General features: G+C 37.6%; 2 protein-coding genes across 4 annotated transcripts; both read left to right on the top strand.

The window, feature by feature from the left end:
- The first annotated feature begins 16 nt into the window (after positions 1-16).
- Positions 17-2,724, top strand: LOC114463206 (dnaJ homolog subfamily B member 9). The gene is made up of 2 exons (XM_028446579.1): positions 17-231; positions 2,364-2,724. The coding sequence occupies exons 1-2, from the start codon at positions 24-26 to the stop codon at positions 2,627-2,629; spliced, it is 474 nt and encodes a 157-aa protein (XP_028302380.1). The 5' UTR covers positions 17-23; the 3' UTR covers positions 2,630-2,724.
- Positions 2,725-2,899: 175 nt separating this feature from the next.
- Positions 2,900-11,930, top strand: LOC114463197 (sorting nexin-5). 3 transcript variants are annotated; one of them, XM_028446564.1, is made up of 15 exons: positions 2,900-3,083; positions 3,235-3,345; positions 3,449-3,556; positions 4,930-4,990; positions 5,067-5,191; positions 6,524-6,607; positions 6,892-6,966; positions 7,053-7,083; positions 7,744-7,831; positions 7,938-7,977; positions 8,051-8,137; positions 9,431-9,520; positions 11,408-11,473; positions 11,551-11,712; positions 11,772-11,930. In XM_028446564.1, the coding sequence occupies exons 1-14, from the start codon at positions 3,075-3,077 to the stop codon at positions 11,692-11,694; spliced, it is 1,119 nt and encodes a 372-aa protein (XP_028302365.1). In that variant the 5' UTR covers positions 2,900-3,074; the 3' UTR covers positions 11,695-11,712; positions 11,772-11,930. The 3 variants fall into 3 exon arrangements, with proteins under 3 accessions (XP_028302365.1, XP_028302364.1, XP_028302363.1); XM_028446563.1 differs by having other exon boundaries at positions 11,768-11,930; XM_028446562.1 differs by having other exon boundaries at positions 11,551-11,725; positions 11,767-11,930.
- The last annotated feature ends 8,671 nt before the right edge of the window (positions 11,931-20,601 follow it).

Below are 20,601 nucleotides of genomic sequence, written 5' to 3'. Positions count from 1 at the left end.
CACGTGCCCAGTCTAAACTCAGCATGGCGGCGCATCGCTATGTGTCGCTGCTGCTCTGCCTTTCTGCAACCTGCCTCTGCCACCACAGAGATTACTACCAAACCCTCAAAGTTGAACCAACAGCCACGGGGAGAGAGATAAAGCAGGCATTCAGAAAACTGGCGGTAAAATACCACCCCGATAAGAGCACGAGCACCGATGCAGAGCACATGTTCAGAGACATCACAGAAGGTGAAGTAACACCCTCACAGGTGTGAAGAGTACTCATTTATCTATGTAGAATTACTGTTTACTTGATTTAAATTGTACTCCAGTACAAGTAAGTCATACATAAAATACTCAAATACAAGTAAAAAGTGGCTCAATTAAATAGTATTCAAGGTAAAAGTTACTGGTTACTTTATCTCCTCACATTTATTTTTGATAATAAATCTTGCCAGGGTTCTCATGTATACAGTAAACATCTCGTGTATAAACTTAAAAAGGAAGAAAACAAGTCTTTCACAACTGTAACTTAATTTATTTCCCACAAAATCATCTGTATGTATATATATATATATATAAGGTTTGTCAAAAAGTACACATTTAAAAAAATAATAATAATGATAATTCTTAGGCTTTAAGTATATCTACATTTATGAGCTCTAAAAGTGATAAATTAACCATCATGCAATGCTGTTTTAACACCATGCATTACGTTTAATCTGATTGGTCAGCTATGATGTGATGCATTTGATTGTTGTCTGGTCATTTCCTTTTTTTGTTGATTTATCATGTCCGTTTTAAAATAAATAATAATTACTCAGTAACAGTTTGGCGTAGAAATGTAATGAAAAACTTTACTACTTTTAAAATGTGCTTAATTATAAGTGAAATTACTGATTGAGAAATAAACCTAAAAAAGTACACACACTCAAAGGCGACTCATTTACAGTAACGTGAGTACTTTGTTACTTTCACCTCTGCACCCTGAACTAAATAACTACCACTATAACCCTCAATATTGTACGGTAATTTATTTTTTTAAAAAATCGATTTTACGTAAACAAATAATTTATGCTACTGATATGGATCTATTTCTGTCAAAACGAAACTCTTTAAAAGCACAACATGTAATGAAATAAAACATCTGGCATGCACCTAAGAACCAATCTGACTAATCATTAGTGATGTGAACAGTCTACATGTGTGTACACAGCTCATCAAACAGCTGATCATATTACAGGGAGCTGAGACATATGCTAAGTTGTTTACCGAAGGCCCAAACATGTTCGAGCCACAAACCCGGACAAGTAGGGATGTAACGATTCACTCAACTCCCGATACGATTCGGTTGACGGTACTGGGTTCACGATACGATTCTCTCACGATTTATTTTACAAAATGGGACTGTAGACAAATTTTTTTTTTGGGAAAAAAAACTAGAAAATACGGTACTATTTTCCTTTTATTTTTCATTGTCAAAAGAATTCCTTGATAAACTATTCAAAACAATGTAATTTAACTAAAAATATATCTTGAATTGAATAAATAAAGGAATAATACAAATGAAAATGAAGCCGATTAATTTCAATTCTGGTTCTATAATAAACAATGCAAAACTGCATAATAGTTATTTTTCTTTTTGAAAGTGAAACTGAAAATGTATTTTGTGCCTTAACAATTGGACTTTAAAAAAATAAAATAAAAAAAACCGTGATTGCAATGAGTTACGTCATATTTGTTTGGACCAGCAGAGGGCGCTGGTAATACAGTTGTCGGTTGGCATGCAGATATCTTTCAGTGAAGAAGAGAAGCTATGCTAGCAGACAGAGCTAATAGAAAAACGTGACTTTTACAGATATTCAAGTAATATTACAGATATTCTTTCGGTGCTAAAGGGTTAATGAATCATTTATTAACATATTTAAGAGTAGAAGGCAGCCAGACAAAGTATTAGCAGACTCCGCCTACACTTGTGGATGGCGCCCTCTGCTGGTTAAAAAAAGTACTGCGATTCAATTTTCAGAAAATCGATATCAACCGTGATACCTATGAATCGATTTTTAACTGCCTTACGATTAATCGTTACATCGCTGTGGTGTACTATTGGAAGAAAAATAAGGACGTGCGAAAATCAACAAGGAACAATTGGTACAACTTTCAGAATTTTTTGAGACCAAAGTACGTGGGCCATTTGTTGAAATGACATGAAATGACCCTTTGTTAACAGCTGTCTACTTTGGCGTTCATAAATCCCAGATCTCATTCCTTTCAAGCACAAATGAAACAATCTTTAACTTTTGGATTCATAAATCCAACATGTTAAAGCGTCTAAGGAGCAACCCTTCCTTCATTCACTTACCTCCTCCTCCCTCCATCAGCCTACAAGGTGCTCTCCAGTCCAGACGAAAGGAGCCAGTATGACACCGTGGGCCATGAAGCGTTCACCAAAGCCACTCCTCAGCCTGAGGATGATCATCAGACAAATGTCCACTTCAGTTTCCCAGACGTTGTCTTTGATTTGGACAGTGATTTTCCTGGAGAGGAGCCTTACTTCCACTGGAGCTTTTCTCACAATCAGTTTTTGGACATCCCTGAATTCAGCCTTTATTTTGAGGATGTAGATTTTGAAGATGAGTACTACTAATAGCAACATGTCATATTCATTAGTGATGATATCCGCATTTCTCTACTACATTAAAAGTTGCATATATGGGATCTTTTGTTGTCTTACTTATTTGCGAGTGAAGGGTGTGCTAGGAGTGGTAGATAACTCACTGGGCCGTTATGCTGCTGCTGTTTTTCCTCTGTGGGTGTGTCCATGAGCTACAGTTACTGACTAACACAACGCTAACTTCTCTGTTTTTCACTGCATCAGCACTTTAGCTTTGGCGCTGTTCTACTCCATTTCTCCCAGGTTCACTGTGCACTTTGACCCAGAGGATATCCTGTGCCTCCTCAGCAGTTGGAGCGAGTGCACAGAGAATACGGGTGGACCAAGAACTTTTCAAGGCTTTGCACTAAAAAGAGACTCTCAGGAATCTGTAGACCAGAGAACGGGGAGTTGCTACACTAACTGGTTTCCAAGTCTGATGATGATGGTAAGCGTGAATGTTTAAGAACCTCAAGTGTCATGTGACAGCCATGTGACAGTTTGTTTTGATTTGCTTTTATATTTGTTTTGCATGACGAGTAAATTTAATAGGAATGTGTGAATTAATGTGAAGTAATAGGTTGACATTTCTACTGCAGACAGAGGAGAACGAAGTGGAATCCACTTTGAGTGTCTGTGGTCACAACATCCAAATTGCCGAAGTGCTGAAGGATGGAGAAATGCTTTCCTTTCTCATTGTGTCCCAGAAGGTGAGCTCCTGCTGGTTTTTTTTTTTTTTTGGGTTGTGATTATTACCAAAAGCACAGGATCAGGCAGCACGGCTGACTTCCTGTGTTGTTGGCTCTGTTGCAGCTGTCTGGAACAGGAGAGTACCACGTGCACAGAAACTATGACGACTTCGAATGGCTGCAGCATAACCTCTTCTGTCAGGAGGATGTGGCGGGGATACAAGGAGTCATAGTCAGTGCTTCTAGGGGTTCTCAACCTTGGGGTCACGAGACACTGGGAGGGGGTTGCCAGATGCCTTTAAGAGACTTGTTGTTGTTTATTTTTACCCTTTTTCTGCACATTTTTTCCACTTTCAAGACATTTTATAAACCCTTTCCACCACTTTTCCCACCTAATGTCGCATATATTGAGCCATTAATGTCACTTTTAACCTCTTTTTCACTGTAATTCATGCTTTTTTTTTTTTTTTTTGTTTTTTTTTTACCAATTTAACCACATTCACGATTTGTCAGGCCCATTATTTGTCTGTTTAACTAATTGTTTTAACTTTTTTCTGCCAGTATTGACACGTTGAACCCTTTTTACCACTTTTTCTGTCCGTTTTTGGCCACTCTAATTTGCAACTTGTAAACAATTTCCATGTTTAAAAAAAAAAAAAATCCTATTTCATCACCTTTTCCCATCATCTTTGCTCACCCATTTCATTTCTGATTAAAACAAGGATTTACACCTTTAAAATGACTACAGTATATACTATGGCACAAATAATAAACTTCTTGGATAACAGTGGATATTGTTCCTATAAATAAATAAATGTGGTTATCACAGATTCATAGAACAATGGAGCATAATTTTGCTGACTTTATTGATGGTCCCTTTATTCATGCATGCATGCATGTATGCTAGGCTCATTGGAGTCTCAGAATTGCATGTATAGCAGAGAATGGGAATTTCCAATAATACTCATGCTAGTTGCTCTTAGCTCTCTGCAAAAACAGCCAGAAAAACACCCATATATTAGCACATTGGGCCTCAAGCAAACATTTATCAATCTATAAAAGCAAGTAACGTCTGTGTGTGTGTTTGTGGAGCGAATATCTCCGCGACGCAGTGTCTGATCGACCTGAAACTTTGTCAACGGCTTGCGCATACCCCGAGTGTGTGCATTCTTAACTTAGGAGTAATTTGGTCATTCCAAAACCAATTTGAAATGACCAATCCACACTGTGGAACCCCTGTCAGTGTTCTATTCTTTGCTAATGCTAAGCTAATGCAGTGTTACGCAGTCTGTCTGTACACGATAACTTGAAAAGTTATGAACAGATTTTGATGATATTTTGATAATGGGTCAAGGAACAGCTGATAACATTTAGGTGATGTTCTGACTACCAAAAGAAAATATATATGTGTGTGTGTATATATATATATATATATATATTTCCCATTCATTTTCCCATCCACACTGTGGAATTCCTGTTAATGTCAACATAACTACATACCTCCGATTGGCACTGTACTAGTCTATGTAACAAACAAATTAATAATATGTTGGGCATTGTTTTGAGGCACTGCCAAATCTTTGTGTTCTCTCTCTCTCTCGGAAGTTTCCTCCTCTCCCTGCAAAAGCTCAAGTGAACACGGCCGCCAAAGTTATGAAACAACTCGGTGAGTTTAATCGTGAAATCAACTCCAAATGCTTTTTAATCCACGAATGTTTTTAAATGAACTGCTTTTGTCACAGGTTTCCTTTCACTGGGAGAGTGGCAGCCCTACTGTAAAGCACTGGAGGTCTTCCTGCAGCAAGTGGCTGCACACAGCATACTCAGCAAAAATAAAGCTGTGGAGGTCTTCCTCACCAACCCAGACGTAAGTCAACAAAAAGACAACAACAAAAAAAAATCCCGACCTCGAACAAGTGAGAGGGAGGGGTTTTTATGTGACCGCGAGCTGTATCTCGATTTGTTTTTACGAGAGGAAAACAATAAATGGTTAAACTTTGACTAACCTTCTTGGTCGAAGAGATAGTCACATGACCGAAAAACTCAACTTATATTTCTTCTATCTATGACACTTTTCATGTGTGTCATGAATTACTCAGCTGAGAAGCTTACAGTGTTGCTTAATTGGACATCAAAATTATTTGTGATGCAGGAAGTTTCTTCATTTGTGTGACATTTTACTGCTGTGTTTGTACTCTGGGCTGGTGATGGGTTAGCAATTAAAAACCATCACATGAATGTTATAAATCACAGCATATATACAAAGATGGCACCACACACCATCACTGCCCTCATGTTTATTCTTAATCTCACTCACTATAATAAACCCAAAGTGGGACTAGATGATAGGTCTAAAGATGAATAATAAAACTGGTACTAAATGAAGACAGAAATGTCCAGTTTGGAGTCATTTATTTCAACGTTTCTGCTTTAAACTTGTATATTATCCCTTTACACATGTGGGCATCACCATTTTGGAGATTCCCGCAAATCAGCATTCACATATTGTGTTGTCATGTTAGGAATACTATCCATATTTCTGCTCCCATAGAAACAGATGTGGTTAAATACCATTTCAAGTCGATATTTTGGTGTTTAGTTGCCTGTGCTCCAGTACCTTGGATGTTAGGATGTTATTCCTAAGAAGCCGTTAAAGAAGCTTGTTTGAAATGCTTTTTATTGCATAAGCGGCTTCTAAATCATTCCTAATAGTAAAGTTGACATGTAATAGTCTTTCAGTTGAGCTGTCTTTGTCATTTGGGTTGAGAATCCTTTCAAAAAAGTGGAGGTTTGAGTCTCACCCTGATCAACACTGTAGGTTAATCTTTAGGCAGTGGCTATCCGTACGGTTGTCGTATCAATATACCAACATTCTATCTGTACGCAGCGCCCCTATTTGACCACTTTAGGTCACGTGACTAAGACTAAAGCTTACCATAAACCAAACTCTAAAAATTGTTGCGATATAGGGTTATAACATTACCCTAATCCTAACCCTAAAATGCTACGTACTTGTGCTTCGGTAACCGTACCAATAGCACAAGGGGTTGTTTGTACGGCAACCGTACAAATAGACACTTCCTACTCTTTACCCCTCCTACACTACAGAGATGCATTTCACAATAGACTGCAACAGTGATGCATCTATTTAAATCTATGCTTACAAGATCAGTATATTAACAATTGTGGTTTTCTTCAGTCTCCGGGCAAACAAAAGGTCAAGAAGAATATTTTTAATCGGCTCAGTCAAGCTGTGGATGGGATGAGGAAAGAAGGCCACAAGGTAAGCAGCATTTCCTTCTCCTGGCACACAGACAAGATTCAAGGTGCATGAACATGTATATAATGAAATATCATCCACAAGTTCCCTGTTAAGCCCTTAGAGAATAAGAAGAGTAAAGAATAATAGTATAAAAGAATACAAATAGAAAGACACCAGTAATATACATAGAATATATACAAAAAGTAATATAAATATACTACAATAATATACAAAACAATAGAGCCCCAACAGCAGCAGCATTAAAAAAGTCTGTGAGTTTCATGTGTTCGTAACCATTTCTGCAGGATGTGGACGACTTTTTTCAAACTGCACGAGATCATAACCTCGTCCTGACCAACTGCACCAAGACAGTGACTGAGGTATGTCAATCACAGGCCGTAAAAGGCCTGCTGTATTCACTACTTTATTATATTAAACTCAAACTATTACACTTTCTGTCTTGCAGAAACTTCTTGAAGTGGTGCAAACTGAGCAAAGTAAGAAAATCTGTTGCTTTGGTGAATTTACCATCCCAACAGTGCATGTTCATTTGCAATATTTTTGACCACAATTCAGCAGCAGATGTTTGATTTATTTGAGTATTTAGTGCAGGTGTATGGAGCCCTTGAGGTGAAGTGAGAGAGGAGTAAGGATGGTGCGTGCACACGTAAAAACAAATCATGCACGGGTAGCGTGTTTACGCGTTAATATTTATGCATAAGAAGGAAAAAATGAAAATAAAAATGCTGTTATAAAGCACAGTGTATTTGTGGATTTTCCTCCCCATAGATACAGATCTGACAACAGATATCACAAAATTGCAGGTTTTAAGTGTGAAATAAGGACCTGTGATGCAAATACTCTGCCTTTTCATTTTATAAATGCTTTGTTTATAATAATTGTTCTTGTTGAATGTTTTCTGTTGCACTTTTTGATTATGTAAAGCACAGTGAGTTGCCCTGTGTATGAAATGTGCCATACAAATACATTTGCCTTGCCTTTGTACAAGTTTGGCAAAAGTAATTTGCTTTTTAAAAAGTAATTGAGGAAAAAACACGAGTTAATCTCACTTTAGGGGCTCTGTACTTTAGTGATTAATGGATGATCTAGGTTGTATTAATATACACACTAGGAGTTTTTTTCTTGTCCTTGTGTAGAAATAGCAGTGGCCTGTGGGCATTTCTCAGCGGCTTTACTTCTCTGTGTGGAACCAGGAGATGACCCAAACAAGCAGGCGTTCTCTAAGTTGGTGAAAACCACCCTTTCCACCACCCGCACATGTGTATTTATTAGATATACATTACACTACACTTGCTGTGTAATGTAATGTATATCTTTTCTTCCTTTGCAGGGTTTGTGTGAAACTGTCCGAGGTCTTTGAGTCCATGAAGGTAACTTCCTGTTTGTTTTTTTTAATCGACACTAACATCACTTTTGCACTGACGATTGTGGTTTTGTTGGTAGAAGAGCACCACGGGTGTCTCTGAGAACGACGTGAGCACTATGGGACTTGGTCTGGACTTGGAGTCTCGCTACCAGGAGGCTATAAAGGTTGATTTTCTACACAATACAACGCGCAATCCCATATTTTAGAACAGTAACAATAACAAGATGAGTCAGAGAGCACGAAACTCCATCAAGTGCCAACCTCTTTGCCAGAATAGACAGTTATTTATCCTAATCCTGATACCATCATCATTCACACTTTAAAGGTTTGTAAGAAATGTATGTCCCCATTAATAAAGATACAGTAGGTCCAAATGTATGGACACTCCCATTATTTTGAATTTTTCCAATTTTAAAGTTGTATAAGTATTCTTATTTTGGACAGATTTTTATTTGTGGAATAAATCCAGTGTGGCATCACATTAAAAGTAAGCTTAACCTCAGTGGTGGACTGGCCATAAAGGGCAACATCCCAGTGGGCTGGTCTGGTTGGTGTTTTTTTTATTTTTTATTTATTTTTTATTTTTGACGAGCGAGTGGAGGAAGACATGGTAACAGGTGGCCAAAAATGGGCCAAAAGCAGTCAAGAGTGGCCAAAAAATGGGCAAATAAAGAGGAACCAGGTGGTATATAATGGCAAAGGGTAGCTTAAATGGGCAAAATGGGGCAAACTATAGTGAAAAACGGCAAAATGTGGAACAAGAAGAGGCAAAATGTAGGGAAAAGGGAAACAAGTAGTATTTATTGGGCAAAAGTTATCTTATTTGGATCAAACAGTGGCCAAAGAAAATTAGAGAAAGGATAAAATTGTTAAAAATGACTTGCAAAAATGGAAAAAGGGATATTTATTGACACAAGATAGATGGTCTCAAAAAAGGGTCAAAACTTATTGAAAAGGGGCCAAAATAGAATGAAGGAAGTTGCAAAATGGTCAAAGAAAATCTGTAAAAATGGGTTAAAAAGTTTCCCTCCAAGGTTTTCTGGGGGAATAATAATTGAAATGAAGACATAAAGAGCCACATGTTGAGCATCATTGACTTGACGATGCTAATAATGTAGTGGGCTGGTCTGGACAGAAAATGCCATGGTGAAATATTTGTCCCAGTCCACCCCTGCTTAACCTGTTATTTCCATGGAGATATAGAGATATATACAAGATTTAAATTTAAGACCTAAATTTAGGTCTGGGTGGGTTGTAGTCTGTGTTGATTAATATCTGAAATATACTATTGGACAATATCATCACATCAGATATTGGCAAACAGCTAATATCTAACATCCATATCAAGAATATCACTGACTATAACTTTTTCTTCACCTGATCCCCACAGTTCTGTTGTATGAATCCTGTTGCTAATGCTAACTCACTGTGATGTATTGTGACCATGTGCACTGCAGGAGATGCTTTTTAGGAGAACCTGTAAACTGGTGGAGTTGGAGCATGCCAGAAGGAACGCAGAGAAGGCCAAACCTGTGAAAAAGGCTGCAGTGAGTGTTAGCCTACACTCTCCTTTAACAGCAGGGGGCAGCAACACCCTGATGTCACAGTAGCTTTAGTCTTCTGACGACAGCTTCCTTCTGTTTTAGTCATATTCTAGTCACCAGAGGTTTTCTTTTCTTATTTTTTAGTCCACTAAATTTATAATGACTTTAGTGGACTAGCATTACTTCCATACATGGTATTTAACTGGTATGGGGATGGTTTAACCTTCCACTGAGATGACTTCAGATCCGCTAATCTTCCATTGGCTAGTTCATTTCATTTTTAGTCTTTTATTCATGTAAAAAAGGACAGCAGACAAAAACTGGGAACACTTTACTTGAAGTTTTATACGTAAGGCTGTCATTAGTATGAATAAGGTGTCATGAAGACTGTCATTAAGTGTCATTCACTAAATTATAACACCTTTGGAGCTATGTTGGCATTCGGGTTAGGCAAAGGGATCTAGTGGGGTTAGGGGTTACGAGGGGTTAGGGAAAACGAATAACATGTAAAGCTCTGGCCACGTTTACAAGAGAGCTTTAATTCCTCTTTAAAGCAGAATAAAAGTTAATTCCTCTTTAACATGACCTTGTAAACACTTAGTTCTTAATGCTAATTAAATTAAACTGCAATCCAAATTAAGTGGCTGGTTTATTCTGATTTTAATTTCGAATTGGATAATTCCTCTTTCATGTCAACATTTAACTTGGTTAATTCCGCTTTAAATTAATTTGGGTCGTTCTGCGCTTGCGCGACTTGCGACGATGATGTGCTGGTGACGACATAATCCTAGATGACAGCGGCCTTAACTAGAGCCGACACTATTTAATAAGAGTCTTAAAAGACACGGATATAATGAAAAGAGTGGATGGACGGAGACATTAACATGCAGACTTTCACACAGACTTATTAAACACGCACGGACCGCAGTAAACGGAACAGGCTTCATTGGACGGCTGACACTTGGACCCGGAGGCGGAGTAAATGCATTCCCGTACTGCATGTACAGGCTGTAATATCACCAGTTTATCATTTGACCTGTTGTTAGAGCTACTATATTTACCAGGGAGCAACTATTTATTCCTGATGATTGTTTTCTGGAGTTTTACTGGGTTTTATTTCTTAGTGATTAGTTCCTATCTCCCTTCCGCTCCGCCGTCCAAACTGAAATTGTGTGTTATTGTCGAGCTGCTTCCTCAAAACTACAATAAAAAATCTGTGTTATAGCCAACAATGAAAGGTGTGTTTTTTTTCCCGATAGACGTGATGCGTCACGTTCGCCCACTGTCCAATCAGAGCCTTCCCAACCCCCAGACCTAAAGCCCAAAGTATCTAAAGCCTAATAAACCAATTTTCAATGTAAACCTCAGTTTGGTAATTACTATTACCATGTCAAATCGAAGCAGAACACTTTACTTATGAATGATTTAATTCAGAATTACTAATTCCAAATTAAAAAACGTTGTGTAACCGTGGCCAGTGACAGCCTTCATGACACCTTATTCATGCTAATGACAGGTCATGTTGTAATAATGACAGCATAATGTCAGCCTTATGTATAAAACTTCAAGTAAAGTGTTACCCAAAAACCTTTATGAAAATTATCAACTGCACCACCTCATATCCTATACCAAGAGTGCTAAATGCAGAATAGATTGCACACTATTTATTTACCTGTTGCAGGTAATTAACAAAGATCACTTATGCAGATGTATGAAAGCACATAAATGGTGGAGATTACCCTATTTAAACAAGCGTTCTGCGCGTTTTGGTGTTGAACATGGAGATGTCAGTCTCTGCTGCTAAATCACGTTGTTCTGTTTGCGTTTTCTCTTCCCAATATTTTGTGTCATGGCCCGTTATTGTCAACTTTCTCCTTTTATTCATATCAGATGGAAGAACTGAGAAAAGCAGCTGAAACAGAGTTTGAGGACATTAGCCGAGTGGCCAAGGAAGAGGTATAACGTGATTATCTTCTGTGCTGGTTTAAATGCACAGCTGTACGTAATGTATTGTTATTGTGTGTTTCTGCCAGATTACGCGTTTCGAGGCAGTACGTGTGAAAATGCTGCAGCAGGCCATGGTTCAGTGGTGTGAAAAGCAACTTCTTACAGCCAAGGAATGTGCTGACCAGTTCACCCAGCACCTGGAAGTCTTCAGAGGGATGAACTTTAAGTGACTTAGTAGCAGCTTGTATCACAGCATCTATACTGTGATGGTGTGTGGTGCCATCTCTAGACTCTAGAGATGGCACCACACACCATCACTGCGTTTATTCTTAGTCTCACCCAGAGGTGTAAAAAGTACTGATATATCCTACTCAAGTAGAAGTACTGTTGCTTGATTGAAATTGTTCTCAAGTACAAGTAAAAATTAGCTCAGTTAAATAGTAATCAAAGTAAAAGTTACTATAGTTACTTTCACCCCCCACGTTTATTTTCGATAATAAATATTACCACGGTTCCCTTGTATACATGTATGAACTTAAAAAAGAAGAGACTAAATGTTGCACAATTGGAACCTAATTTATTTTCCACAAAGGCATCTGTATAAAATAAAAGGTTTGTCAAATTGTAAAATAATTTTTAAAAAATAAAATAACAACAATGAATTCAATTCAAAATAATAAAAAAAATGATCAGGTTCTAAGTATAGCTACATTTATGAACTTTGAAACCGAGAAACTAACCAGCATCCAATGCTGTTTTGGTGCGGTGCATTACGATGAATCTGATTGGTCGGCTATGATGTGATGCATTTGATTGTTGTCTGGTCATTTAAATTTTTGTAGTTTCACAATGTCTGTTGATAATTTTTAGACAAAAAACAATCATTTACATAGCAATAGTTGGGTGTAGAAATAAACAAATTACCACTTTTAAAATGCACTTAAGTACAAGTAAAATGACTGATTTAGAAATAAACTCAAATCTGTTACTTTCACCTCTGGTCTCACCCACTATAATAAACCCAAAGTGGGACTAATACTGGCTGTGGGAGTGTGTATACTAGTCTGTGACCATGGTGTACTTGTGTTTCTCCTCAGTCTGTACTTGATTGTTGCTTTTTGTGCTGAGTGTATTGTTGTGCGTTCAGCTGGGGTCACACAAAATAAAGTGTGATGAATTGAATCCCGCAGCAGCTCACCTCTGTGTGTTATTCCTCTTCTTGGGTCATTAATCATGTGGTTTGACTGTTCCTGTGAGGACCTTGCAATAAGAGCACTCCTGGTATTTATTTATTTATCTTTTGTAATTTTATTGTGTCTGCAAACAATTACAATCATAATGGTTTAAATTTCACTATAGGAAAGCTGTAGGTTAAATATCTATGCATGCACAAACTCAATGCCCTCCTTGTCCATGCTGTTCACCGTGCTCGTGCCACACATAAACACGCTGGTGTATTACGCCTTCAGGTGTTCAGTCGCTAAACCAGCTCATCTTCAACCATCTTCCATAGCTGAATACCACAAAGGTCAGGAAAGATTTTGGATTCAGCCTAATATTTTAAAAGTTTGAAATAAAAAAAAACAAAACATACAAGTCAGTTCTCAATACGGATCTGGATAAGCATAATGCTTTTTTCCGTCGCCCTTTCCGGCATGCAACCATGTCGGAAATGAACTGAATAAATAAAATAAAATAAATAAATACTACTAGGGGTTATATATTCTCAGATAAATCCATAGTGTATGCCTCACATCAAAGATAATTTTGTAAAAAGGTTGAAATCACTGCTCAAATATTCTGCTTTGATCTCCACTGTAAATATTTTCTTATTGACATTGTTGGAAAAGTTTCACGAACTACACTGTGGGATGTCCAGTCCCGTAGACTGTTTTGAAGTGTTTTTACTAAATAATTAGTGATTTCTTGAGTGCTGCACTTTTAAACTTTGTGATAAAATGAAAAGAAGTGAAAAGTTGGTAAACAAAATAAAAAAAAAAACAAGTTCACAGACCTTTGTGTCCCATTCCGCAAACCTCTAAAACATTGGGGTTGGTCTTTTTGTCCTGTTCATGATGTTTCCTAATTTTACTAGAGATCTGAGCGCCAACTGATTGATCAGTTGGCGCTCAGATGTGACTCCACTGATGTAAATTCATCAGTGGAGTCACATTTTTCTACTGCAGTAGGTAATAACATCACATCGACTCATGTCAATAACAGCCCTCTTTCAACCTGCTGAAACCATAGGATCAATGACGAAGCGCCATGGCAACACTTTGTGTATCTATTAAATGCCTGTGTGTGAATGAACATCCTTTGGAAAACATGCACTCAGAGCCGATTCCCTCGAATGGTTCATTATTGGTGGAAAGGCTGGATTGTCAAATGTCAAGTGAAGAGGGTTATACCCTGTAGGAATGATGCTGGTTATCAACATGTTCACTTAAAAACATTGAGAATGTTTGGTTAAGTGAAACCCGCTAACGGACAGATATCCTGGATATTTTTTATCTTGGACTCAGACGAAATGAGTCCAAGAAACAACAGAAATACACAAAAACCTTTATCATTCCCTTGTTAATGCTTATTGTTTGTTCATTACTCTAAATGCTGTCATAAATGTTGATCATGTGACCTTCAAATCAGATACAATAATTCTTTGTGACCCGCAGTGTGATCAAAGCATTGATAATCTATTTGTGCTACTTTGTATTTTGTGTATATGCAGTGGTGCTTAAGTAAACAAAGCATATCCCAGCACAAAATAAAGGCCCTAATCAACTCTAATGGTAGCACTTGGCTCAGGATTTAGACACAACATACTGTATCAGCATTCCCTCGTGCACTGTGAAGTATCAGACTCGCTAATCGAGTCCATTTCTCTGTTCACTTCTGAATGAGTTCATAAATATTAATGCTAGGCCCCTCCCCTCCTGCTTTCCTGTTATGTGTTCAAAGCTCTGCTGGTGATGGTATGATACAGTTAATGAGGTTTTTTTTTAAGGAATAATGTTACCATGGCACCCACAGACCAGTTCACATCTGAAGTGATGACTCCAGGCCATTATGACCACACAGTAGAGCAGGAATCATGTAGATTTACCCCGACAAGGTTAATGCAATCTATTTATTTCACTATACAAAGCAGCAGCGGTGCTAGTGCTTAGCTACTGTATACAGATGCTACAGCATGGGGACAATCGATGACTCCACAACAAGTACAAACCGTCTCACACACAGTAGAGCAATGCACCCATTAGTGTAAATCAATCATTCATCAATGTTTTCCACCACAGCTTCAACCCGTGTGAGTCCAGGCTCAAACACACATTATGTCACATGTCTTCAACATGTGGTTCTTTTCACCAACCTGGGTCCCACAGCACAGTGTGAGTGTGAGGGGAAAAATGACACTTGGTTTATTGCCTCTTTGATTGAAGCAGACTTATTTAGAATTAAAAACAACACAGTTTCTTACATATTGCAACCATAGGAATGCACTATCAATAAAAGGTTATTTTCTAATAGCATTGTTTGCACTTGACAAAACATAAAGCATCTTAATTGAATTATATTCCATGTTATCTTATCAGGGTTGGGGTCAATTACATTTTTAAATTACAATTACTGCTACAATTATCCATGTTCAATTATAATTATGTTGACCGGCATTTTTTCTAACTACAATTAAAATTACAATTATGTTGTATCCACTGAAAGTGAATTTCAATTACATTCCCAATTACTAAAGTTGCAATTATTCACAATTACTGAGCCTTTAATAAATAACCTGATAAAGCGTAACCTTCCTCTTGTGTTAGCTTTCTGTTAGCATCTGATATGATACAAGGTCAGTTTGACCCATGTCTTAAAGCAGCTGTAAAATACACTAAAACATATTATCTGTCTAATTTGTTTCTCTTGGTCACCTTGTTGGGCTTCTTTATCCATGAAAATATTGGTATTAATATTTTTGGTCTGAGCCTTTTTTCTGTCAGTATACCGCTAGATTTAAAATCCATTTTAAATGGTAAAATAATCCGGATTATGACATTGACATTTAACATATTTTATTAATAAATATCCACATATGTGTAAGCCATAGAACTGTAACAGGGTTCCCCAGTTTTGCATTTAATTAGATTGTAATTGACAGTTTTTATGATTATAATATATTTATTTTTATATTCCATGCCAAATATAATTAGAAAGTCAATTATCTGAACTCAATTACAATTCACTTATGATTACAAAAGCAACTTATTTTTCCAATTAGGGTTACAATCAAAATTGTGTAATAATTGTAATTAATTACCAATTACATGATTACATTAGATATGTAGTTAGTATTTAATTACAGTTAAATACTGCTGAGAAAGTTTTAGTATTAAATTAACCATCAATGTTTATTTTCTCCCTGAAACATTGTGAGAAATGTTGCAGGTCTGATGTACGGTCAGTGGTTTGTTATATAACATAAATATGATATATATATATATATATATATATATGATGCATTTTTAAAAACTCACCAAGGATTTTCTTCACAATTTAATGAAAATGAAACATTTGCATACATTAGGAGAACTAACTGATATGTTTTGACTGTCAACTGCCAGTCTTCTTCGGAGGTGTCTGCTGATCACTTTTGAAAAATAGTTGTCTGAATAAATAAAACCATAACATATTATTCAAAAAGAAGACAGAAAGAACTTGCTAGAATTATTACGCAGAAGTCAAGGAAACATTAAGGTGATCAGTGGACGCTTCTGAGGAAGACTGGCAGTTGACGATCAAAACATGTCAGGAGATCAAAGCAAATTTCCTGAAAAACAGTTAATTCTCCTAATTTATGCTAATGTTTCATTGTCATTAAATTGTAGAGACTGCATTCAAAAATGTACTGGAATATGGAAGAAAAAACAAGTTATCCAGGATGTCTAGTAATCATTGGTAGGAGTCGGTAGTCATGATTCACACAATAAGGCTTGACTGCGGTGCATTTCATATTGCAGGGTGTACAGCTGGACTTTTTAAAAAGAGGGAAGTTGGGGTGTTGTAGAGAGGCTGCGTATCCTGTGCTTTCTTCACCTGCTTTCTGAGCAGTGATTAATAGAACCGTGTGAGCGGCTGGGATAAGAAATTTGCTGATTGCAGCAGCTGCAGGAGATTAAACTGCATGGGAATTACAAGCTTGTTGTCAGCTCATTTGGTTCATTGTCTAAAAGCTAAAGAACACGTTTTGCTTAATTACTGCCGTCAAATTAAAATCCCCTTCATGGGAAATTGAAAATCAAGCCGTGCAAATCAGTGAAAAAAAAAAAAACAAGGTTTCCCTGATAGATTTATCTAGGATTTATAAAAGGATGGTAAATGATTCAAGAGAAGCAAGAGTTGGTGTCGTGGATGAGCACAATAGTGTATTTTTAGCTGTGCTGCACTTTCCTGGCTTGCCTTTTTTTTTTGTCAATGTGTGTTCAAACGACTACGCTATTGCTGCTATTCTCTTGGTTTGAAGACACCAATTTAACTAGGGAAAGTGAAGTGCCTGATTATAAGGAAAAAGGGAAAACGAGAGTGATGGTTAAGCAAACACAAGAGGAGGTTGAGGCTTAAAATTAAAATGTGCTTTTTCTGCAGAGAAGGGGAATTAATTGGGCAATCTTTAAACAATCCCATCTTTCTTTCTCCCCAGCCGTGATGTTATTAATCAACGTCAGGCAGCTGAGTGAATTATTCTCTGGGACTGATAATGAATAATGAGGCAGAGTGTGTCCAGGCCTGTCTGAATGGGTTGTTTCAAGGCTGGGGATAACCCTTGCTCCCCTCGCTGAGCTACACAGCACCAGGGAATACAACAAAAAGTCCTCCTGCATGAGACCCATTCATTATACTTATGAGATTCATCATCGCTACACCCACAAGCAAAGGATGGACGATGACGGGTGTTCACAGGTCCCAAAGGGTGCCATTGATGCATTAAAAAGGAGGTGAAGAGATGACACAGGACGAGATCTTAACATGTAAAACACTTGATGTGATTTGAACGTTAACAGTGTTCAACATCCACGCTATCCCTGGAATGGCACATGCCTTTGTCTGCAGATAATGAAACATCGACAGTTCTTAATATGCCTTCCAAGGCCTAGTCAGTGAAATATTGATTAATGATTTGTCTTGCCTTGCCTAATGTAACACCTGACCTAAAGAGTTTGAGCAAACGTGTAAAAACGTGTATACGGCTTGAATTGTAGGCCTATTTACAACAGATGTTTATTGAGTTAGCATGTACGGAAGCAGATTGCATTCATTTGAAAAAAACTAAAAATCAGTTATTTCGCCGATACCACTTTTGACCCAATTCGAGCACTTTTGAAGACGTTCTGTTCCTTGATGCCACCTCATGAATGAAGTAATGTACGGTTATCATTGATGCAGATCCCGTACTTTTTAAGTTTCTCATAATAGTCTACCTGCCTGGATTCCGATACATACGCCACCGAAGGCGATTCTGGCGCCTCAGCTGCACACCGTGCAGATCCAGTATTTTCAGCAGTCTCCTGATCGTATATCTTGAGTGACCACGTATCAGCCTGAATGTGCTCCATATGCATCATTTTATAACCATGGAACATGCTGTATCTGTCCAACTGTTCCTGGAGAAATGTTGCTATGTCCAGCAAATCTGAATGGGCTTTCCTTCTGAACAACCGCAAAGTCATCAGGTGCCTGCGTAAAGTCATAACATAATTGATAATGTTGACTCCAAAATATTTTGTCGACGCATCGTTTAATGTTGTAAATTTATGATAAAATCAGGCCGGCAGCCGCTTTCTTTTTTAAACGAACAGCTGCAATCCAAAATGCAGCTTGAAATGTTCAGCACCCTCTTGTAAAATAAAGATTGAGAGAGAAAAGTTGTAAATTGCTTTATATCCAGACAAGTGCGTACTGATCGCAGGGTTTGTTCGTTCACTGTTCCAGTCGGATTGTTTTCTTGGCATATCACTACAAACAATAGACTTATGAGTCTACGGAGCACCCGCGGTGTCCTCCATGTTGTAAGCAAAGCACTAAGCTGCTACGGGAAGCAAGAGGGTCAAATGTCATTGGCTGCTGATCCTTTAAAACTTTTTTTACTTGATTTTATTTTGTGAATATTAGGTCAAATATATCAAGAATTGGGAAAGCTGTTATGAAAACGTTTGACCGCTGTGGACTGCACACCCCCTCTCCCATCCCTCCCCCACACTTATTATTGCACTGAATTTGCTCGATGAAGAATAATTATTTTTTGGAGAATCGGCAACCCTTGTCAGCAGAGATAACATCCTGTGTTTTGCAACACTGTTTAAGATAATTAAGTACAAAAGAATATATGAGTATACACTTCCATGATTGCTCTCTAAGACAATAGAGAGCAATCTATCTATCTATGTCCCTTGTTTTAATGTCCCTTTACCAAGGGACATTAAAACATGTCCCTTGGTAAAGGACATGCTTTAATCTTAGCTGCGCTTCATTGCGTCAATTGCAAGTCGGACCACTTTGGTCCCATGTCTCATCATATTTAATGATAATTCACAAAAATGCACAAAAAGCTTTTTAATCTGCTCAATGCAGTCACTGATGAATATGAATGAGCGAATGAATATAGATGAGAAAAAGAATTAATATTAATGAAAGCTGTTCCTCCTCCCTTGGACTGACGGGCTGGGGACATGGAGTGGAACAAATACAAAGACAAACCACAAATGTGGCAGTCAGATCTGTACCAGCCCTGGTATTCCTCATTCATTCATTCATTCATTCATTCATTCATTCATTCATTCATTCATCCATTCATTCATTCATTCAATCATCTTCTGTGTCCACTTCATCCAGTACAGGGCTGAATGTTCTGCAAGTTTCAATAACATCACAGAGGTTCCTCTGCACACTTGCACAAGTAAGAGTTAGAGGAGTTTCTTCTCAAAGCAATGTGTGTAAGAAGATGAACTGCTGGCTATTCCCTCAATGCTTTTATTGTGTTTTATCTGATTAAACATCTTCAGAGCTTAATGTCAGTCAAACAGATGCTGCATTGTTGGAAGTTATGGGACAAGATCATAGTTCAGAGATGCGCAAAATTATCACAGCTGGGATCATAAACATTTGATTGTATCTGATGTAAGTAGCTAGTACGCAAGATCACACTATTGAGACCAAGACTTGCCCGTAACCAGAATGCATCGAGATCAAGACAAGACAAGACAAGACAAGATAAGACAAGACAAGACAAGACAAGACAAGACAAGACAAGACCAAGATCAAGACCGAAACCAATACCAAGACAAGACCAAGAAGACAAAGTCTGAAAGGCACTTGGAAAGATTTCCAAGTCTGCTGAACAATCAGTGAGCTACTAGTAAATGTTTTAAGGCTAATTACAACATTAATTAATCAGGAACAGTTCCAAGTGATTCTCCTTATCATCACATTAATGAAGTTGAAGAAAAGCATATGAGTGTTGGTCTCGACTGGTCTTGACAGAAAATCCTTAGTCCGGCCAGTCCAAGACTGAGACAAAACCAAGTAAAAATGTTCTTGAGTCTGAGACAAGACCAAAACCGCCAACATGTGATCTTGAGACTGGTCTTGAATACTACAATACTAGATCTAAGGGCCATATTATCAACATTCATTAAAAATAAAGACTGATCCAAGCTTAATACGGGAAAGTGCAAAGGACTGTTGTCATTTTGTGTAATTTCTTTTTGGGTTTTATGTGTGTTTTTGTTCTCATTTGTTGTCGTTTCATGGGTTTTTCTGTCTTTGTGTGTTTTTGGCAGAGGTGAAAGTAATGGAATACAAGTACTCACATTACTGTAATTGAGTTGCTTTTATGGGTACTTGTACTTTTTTGAGTATATTTCTAAGTAATTAGTTACATTTCTACACCCAACCATACCTGTCAAGTATCCCGTTTTAGCCTTCGAAACTCCCGTATTTTACCCCTCTTTCCCGCCATCTTCCCGTATTAGTATTTTCCCGTAAATATCCCATATTTTAATGTAATAATAATTAAAAGATGCCTTACTAACCTGAACGCCGTCACTTGCCTCGCGAGAACTGCCACCTGAAATGGCCTGAGT

The sequence above is a fragment of the Gouania willdenowi genome, chromosome 5, assembly GCF_900634775.1.
Source record: "Gouania willdenowi chromosome 5, fGouWil2.1, whole genome shotgun sequence".
Taxonomy (NCBI): Eukaryota; Metazoa; Chordata; class Actinopteri; order Blenniiformes; family Gobiesocidae; genus Gouania; species Gouania willdenowi.
The sequence above is the reverse complement of the archived record's forward strand: the minus strand, read 5'-3'. Positions and strand labels throughout refer to the sequence as shown.

Bases quoted from the DNA above. Each gene is read 5' to 3' on its own strand.
- LOC114463206 (XM_028446579.1), top strand. From the start codon at position 24: ATGGCGGCGCATCGCTATGTGTCGCTGCTGCTCTGCCTTTCTGCAACC. The intron at 232-2,363 runs GTGAAGTAACAC...TCCCTCCATCAG, and splicing joins GTTCAGAGACATCACAGAAG to CCTACAAGGTGCTCTCCAGT.
- LOC114463197 (XM_028446564.1), top strand. The intron at 4,991-5,066 runs GTGAGTTTAATC...CTTTTGTCACAG, and splicing joins CAAAGTTATGAAACAACTCG to GTTTCCTTTCACTGGGAGAG. The intron at 7,832-7,937 runs GTTGGTGAAAAC...CTTCCTTTGCAG, and splicing joins AACAAGCAGGCGTTCTCTAA to GGTTTGTGTGAAACTGTCCG.